The sequence below is a fragment of the Pipistrellus kuhlii genome, unplaced genomic scaffold (genome assembly GCF_014108245.1).
Source record: "Pipistrellus kuhlii isolate mPipKuh1 unplaced genomic scaffold, mPipKuh1.p scaffold_m20_p_9, whole genome shotgun sequence".
NCBI classification, from domain to species: domain Eukaryota; kingdom Metazoa; phylum Chordata; class Mammalia; order Chiroptera; family Vespertilionidae; genus Pipistrellus; species Pipistrellus kuhlii.
The window spans coordinates 31,416,070-31,422,826 of NW_023425595.1; the positions used below are offsets into that span (position 1 = coordinate 31,416,070).

At 38.0% G+C, this 6,757-nt stretch overlaps 1 protein-coding gene across 1 annotated transcript; it reads left to right on the forward strand.

Moving 5' to 3' along the window:
• Window positions 1-1,862: 1,862 nt before the first annotated feature.
• On the forward strand, window positions 1,863-2,807 carry LOC118713115 (olfactory receptor 51F2-like). Its single transcript, XM_036427502.1, has one exon. The coding sequence runs from the start codon at window positions 1,863-1,865 to the stop codon at window positions 2,805-2,807; it is 945 nt and encodes a 314-aa protein (XP_036283395.1).
• The last annotated feature ends 3,950 nt before the right edge of the window (window positions 2,808-6,757 follow it).

Genomic DNA, 6,757 nt, shown 5'->3' on the forward strand with positions numbered 1-6,757 from the left:
TGAAGGAAAACAAGTCTTTTGTATTTGAATAAATAATGGTAAATGAACCTTTTACCTAATCACTCTCCACCATGTAAGAGTGCAGTTTTCTTTTAAATCAACAATCTTTACTAATCTTTGTTATTTAATTGATTAAAAACAATTGTTTTAATTAATATTCCTTTGGCTGATAGTAAAAATCAAATATTCTTCTTGTATTCCTAGCAGTTCTTCTTTGGGGAATTCCATTTTTAATATATTTTACTTATTTTTTATTTTTATTTTTCTGTTTTACAGTAAACACTTTATTCAACTGAGTGTTCTATGTGCTTTAATTTTGTCTCCCAGTTCATAATTATTCTTTTAATTCTGTGGAATTAAAGGTTTTTTTAAACAATAAAATAATTCTTTGTATTTTATCAAATCAAATATATCAGTCTGTACCTCTATGGTTTATATCTTTCATGTTATCATTAGAAAATTCTTTCTCACTCAAGGATTATATAAATAGTTCCCCAATTTTTAAAAAAAATTTTCACCTGAGGAATATGTCTTCACTGATTTTAAAGAGGGAGGAAGGGAGAGAGAGAAACAAACATCAATGTGAGAGAGAAACATTGATGGCTTGCCTCCCATATGCGAGCAAACTGGGAATTAAATCCAAAACCTAGATATGAGCCCTGACTGAAATCTAACCTTTAGGTATAGGGACAATGCTTCAACCAAATGAGCTACCCAGCCACAGTTTACCTGATTTTAATTTAAGTTACATGTGGTCTATACATGAGTAAATATTTAACCACCAGGAAATAATTTAAATACATATTGTGCTGTATGCTTTATTATATTTTTCCAAATGGAATTTACCCAACCCCATTTATTCAATAACTTACTGTATTACTACTGGTTTATAAAGCTTCCTTTATATTCCACTAAATGTTTATGTAGGCCTCTCCCTGTACTTTTAATTCTGTCCCAGGTTGTATTTGTTTCCAAAAAGGTACTAAATGATTGTAATTCTATTGGGAATAAATTCTTAAGTATGTAGTCTCTGAGAAGAGATGGTTCCCTGCTAAGTGAAAATGAATTTTCACTTCAAATCTAAGTTTAATTGTCCTAAAATTCCAAAAAAAAATTAGTGAATTATTTATTTAGATCAAGTCATACTCCTGGTTAAATAGAATATTCCAGGAAAAGCAAATAAAATGTAAGCCAATTAGCAAGAACATATTCAATATCTATGAAAAGCAAAAAATTCTACTAAGTCATTAGCTAAAAATAACCCCTTCTTCTCATGAGACCATATTAATAAGTACAAACTTATAATCTAATTGAAGTATAAAAGTAAAACAAAATATTGATGAATACAAGATATTAAGTGATAAGCACCAAATGTAGCTAAGTAAATTGAACTTAATTAAATCTTATTTCAGTGATGAATCTCACAGATACAATATTAAGTGTAAGAAGCAAGATACAAATAATATATATATATATATATATATATATATATATATATATATATATCAAGATAGATAGTTAGAAACATATATGAGAGAGGAAAATCGACCAGGTGCCTCCTGCATATTTCCCACTGGGGATGTGCCCACAACCAAGGTACTTCCCCTTAACGGGAATGGAACCAGGGACCTTTCAGTCCACAGGCCGACACTCTATCCACTGAGCCAAACTGGTTAAGACTGGTAGTAATATTTTACCAGTTGATCTTGGAAGGTATTCCAAAAGTGTATACAGATGTCAAACTTCATTGAGCTGTACTCTAAAGTTCTGTGAACTAAATGTATATCAACTAAAAATAATTTTGAAATTCTAAATTTAGAAAGTCAAGATCTTATAAGAGAATTCTGCCTCTTCAGACCATAATGTCATTCTACCATAACTCTACTCTCCCTACTTTCCTCTTGACTGGAGTTCCTGGACTTGAATGGGCCCATGCCTGGATTTCCATCCCCTTCTGCTGCCTCTATTTTACTGCCCTCTCTGGGAATGCCTTGATCCTGTTTGTAGTCCTCACTGAGCCAAGCCTCCATGAGCCTATGTACTACTTCCTCTCCATGCTGTCCACCACTGACATTGGCTTATGCATCTCTACACTGGTAACAGTACTGGGAATATTCTGGGTGAATGCACGGGAAATCAGCTTTAGTGCTTGCTTATCACAGATGTTCTTCATTCACCTCTTCACCTTCATGGAATCCTCAGTGCTCCTGGCTATGGCCTTTGATCGTTTTGTGGCCATTTCTAACCCCTTGAGATACGCTACCATTCTAACTCATGCAAGGATTGCACAGATTGGCATGGCAGTCATTACCAGGGGGACTGTCATTCTGACACCGCTAGTCCTACTTCTTAAGCGTCTATCATTCTGCCACAGCCACGTGCTCCATCACTCCTACTGCTTCCACCCTGATGTGATGAAGCTCTCGTGTTCAGATACAAAGATCAATAGTGCATTTGGACTATTTGCAATTATCTCTACTGCTGGAGTGGATTCTATCTTTATCCTGCTTTCCTATGTCTTGATCATTCACTCAGTTCTCAACATTGCATCCCCAGAGGAGAGGAAAAAGGCCTTCAGCACCTGCATTTCTCATATCACTGCTGTGGCCATATTCTACATCCCTTTGATCAGCCTATCTTTTGTTCACAGATTTGGAAAACATGCTCCACCCTTTGTGCCCACACTCATTGCCAATTTATACTTGCTTATTCCCCCTGTGATGAATCCCATCATCTACAGTGTGAAAACAAAGCAGATTCAAAAAGCTATGCTCAAACTTCTCTGTTCCAAGAGAACTCATATTTAACAGTCATTGCTCCCTTAAAAACCCATCTCAAAGTCAATGAAAATTTATCACAAATCAGAATTATAAACCTATGCAACTTTAGAGTTGTATGGAACTAGAAATTATCCATATTAAACATATCTACAATGTAGCTAATCCTACTTAAAGGTAATCATTTTCTGGACCAAAATACTAACTCAGATTCTCACTACCTCTCAGTTACCCTATTCCCATAAATGACTAACCGACCTCCCATCTCTATGCTGTTTCTACGCAAAAACTACCTGTCATTTATTTTGAATTAACTTTCCAAATATCCAGCTCAAATAAAATTTAAAAACAAACCAATAAGCATCTCTTCCATGTTTATTTCTCATCCAACAATTAAATAAAGCATTAACTTTTGCCTGTGATAAAGTCCTCCATAATTTAGGCTCAACGTTTCTTTATTTTATTTTTTTCAACCACTTTTTAAAAAAATATATTTTATTGATTTTTTTACAAAGAGAAAGAGAGAGGGATAGAGTTAGAAACATCGATGAGAGAGAATCATCGATCAGCTGCCTCTTTCACATCCCCTACTGGCGATGTGCCCACAATCAACATATATGTCCTTGACTGGAATCGAACCCAGGATCTTTTAATCTGCAGGCCAACACTCTATCCTAGGGGTGTCGAACTCAATCAGAGAAGGGGCCAAAATCTAAAATCCAGCCTAAATCGCGGGCCGAATGGTTTACTGAACAGTCATAAACTGACAATGTTAACCAGAAATGTGAATTTAAAATGAGTGGAACAATCTTTTCCTTAACAGTGCTGTTAACCAACTCACATGCTATCAAGCAAAACAGTAATATTGGTATCAAGCAAAACAGTAATATTGGAATGTACCTAAAATGCTCATTGTTTTGTTTTCTGGCTAGATGTCTGACACTGTTTTTCCCGGATCAATGAGTCAATGTTCGGTTTTATTTCTTGGGCTGTAGCAACCCGCAAAACAGCATGGAGGTTGTCATCGGTAATGCGTGATCTGTGCTTGTTTTTGTTCAGATTCATTATTGAAAACATCTGTTCACAAAGATAGGTGCTCCCGAACATGGATAGAATACCGGCAGCATGAAGTCGGAGCTCTGGCATTGAGTCAGGGAGCAGTAGAGGGTAGAAGTCCTCAATTTCAACATCCTGAAACCTTGATTTCAGGCCACTGTCAGACTGAAGCTCGATTATCTCCATCTGAAGGTGATGGGGCACATTGTTGACATCAACTGTAAAAGGATTGGCAAAGATGTCAAAGCCTGAGTGCTGTGTTCTAAAGTCAGAGAAGCGCCGCTCAAATTCACTTAGTAAACGGCTAACTTTGGTAGCCAGCCGACTGCAAGGCAAAGTACCAGAAATAGTGGTTGAGATACTCAAACAAACAGGAAAGTGGGCAAGATTGTCCTGTTCCAGTTGGGACTTCCATAGTTGAAGTTTACTCTGGAATGCTGTGATCATGTCAGACATCTTCGTGATGACTTGTTTGCGTCCCTGCAGTTTCAGATTCAATTGGGCGAGATGCTCGCATATGTCACACATCATAGCAAAATCACATAGCCAGGCGGGATCCGACAGTTCAGGCAAGGGCTTTCCTTTACTTTCCATGAAAAGAGCAATTTGTTCTCTGAGCTCAAAAAATCTTTTGAGGACTGCGCTCTTGCTCAGCCATCTTACTTCTGTGTGGTATGGCACGTCTCCATGCTCTGCACCCACCTCCTGTAAAAACTGCTGGAACTGGCGATGATTCAGGCCACGTGCCCGTATAAAGTTAATAGTTTTAATGACTGTGGTCATTATGTCATTCATGTCCAGAACTTTTCCACACATAGCCTCTTGGTGGATAATGCAATGATAAGTAATCAAGGGTGTGTGGCAGTGACTTTTTTGCATTCTTTCCTTCATTAGTCCAACCAAGCCTTTCTTTTCTCCGCACATTGAAGGTGCGCCATCGGTAGTTTAGCCCCACCAACTTTTCCCAGGGTAATTTAAAATTATTTATAGATTTCTCCACAGCCTCAAATATATCTCTACCAGTCGTCGTCCCATGCATGGCAGCTACATCCAAAAGTTCCTCAGTGACAGAGAGGTCGGTCTTCGTAGCACGTATAAAGATGGACAGCTGCGCTGTATCAGTGTTGTCTGTGCTTTCATCGATAGCAAGTGAAAAAGCGAGATAACTGCATGCCTGTTCGGCCAGCTGTGATGATAGATTTCCTGAGAGTTCTTGAACTCTATCTGTAATGGTGTTTCTTGACAAACTGACATTTTGAAAACTCTGTATCTGGTCTGGGCATACTTGCTCACACACTTTTAGCATGCATTGCTTCAAAAAGGCACCCTCTGAAAAACACCTTGAAGTACGGGCAATTTCTTCAGCCACTATAAAGCTTGCTTTCACTGCAGCATCATTTTTCGCTGTAGCCTTTGTAAACATTTGCTGCTGTGATTGTAGTTTGCCTTTTAATTCTTTAACAATTTTATGCTTTTCTTCCAAAGTATATTTGCCATACTTAACATTATGTTTGGTGTCAAAATGACGACGTATATTGTACTCTTTCATCACCGACACTGTCTCATAACACAATATACACACTGGTTTGCCCTCTCTAAGCACAAACATGTATTCATTTTCCCATTTGTCATTAAATTGTCTGCCTTCACTGTCAACTTTTCTTTTCCTGGACATTTTGGGATCAATATTGGCAGTAAAAGATGTAGTTTATTGGAAATCTGCGTTAGAAGGAAAAAGTTGAAAACTGCACAGGGATAGCTTGATTTGGCAGATGGAGTGGAGAAAAAAAAAGTCAGTCAATAAATGCCTGGCTGGGTACAGATAGCAGATTCTGTTGCGATTTTTATGCCTGCACTTTATGCCAGGAACTGGCAGCTTCTGCTGTGTATGTTTTATGCCCGCACACTCACTCTCTCCTCTGCTCTGCCACCCGCACAACCACATCGGATGCCGGACTATAGGTCACGCCTCCTGAATCTCACGTGACTTGTTATCTATGCGCATGCGTAATAGATAGCAAGTACGGCGGCCGGCGAGATCACAAGCCTCCTATGTCACGGCGCGTCATTGTGATGGAACGCAGCGGAGTGCAGTGATGACAGCGCGGTGCGGGCCACATTGCAAGGCCTGGCAGGCCGGATTTGGCCCGCGGGCCTTGTGTTTGACATGTGTGCTCTATCCACTGAGCCAAATCGGTTTTGGCTCAACATTCCTTTGAAGTTTATCTCCCTCTTTCTTTTTTCACATACTCTGCAGTCTAAGAAAACCAGTCTGCTAACTGCTTCTTCATGCAGCTTTCCTAATAGTGGGCTTTCCTCTTGACATCAACCCTGACACCCACTCCTTCACCTTGAAATACTAAAAGTGCCAAGACTCATCTTTTGATATCTTCTTCATTAAATTTTCATAACTGCTTCAATTATATCTGATCTTTCCTTCTCATAATTTGCCTGTTATGGTGATTTCTCTGTATCTATTTTTTTCCTTTTCTGTGTTTTTGACTATATGTTGTTTATACCTACTAGTAGTAGTTCTGGTATTATTTCCATAAAGCTGTCAATTCCCTAAATTAAAAAATGTCTGTATTTTCTCTGATGCTGCTACGATACCTAAAAGTATATCTTCCACATAGCAGATAGTCAAAGATAGTTGTTAAATTGAATTGAACTAAAAGACTATCAAATAGCCAGCCATCTGAATAATTTTAGTGATAAGTAATTCAACTCAATGTTTGGCATGTGAAACATAAGAAATTTTTCTTACAACCTATTTCAGCTTTTCTGTCTATATTATCTAGCAATTGATCACAGCTCTGACCATATAGGCAAAGGCCAATTTTGTGGCCTGAGATCTCAATCTCAGGAATTTATTTATCCCTGTTTGCATAAAGCCCAATTTGTCTAAGAATAATTGAACTCATTTT

Coding starts and splice junctions, on each gene's coding strand:
- LOC118713115 (XM_036427502.1), top strand. CDS start 1,863: ATGTCATTCTACCATAACTCTACTCTCCCTACTTTCCTCTTGACTGGA.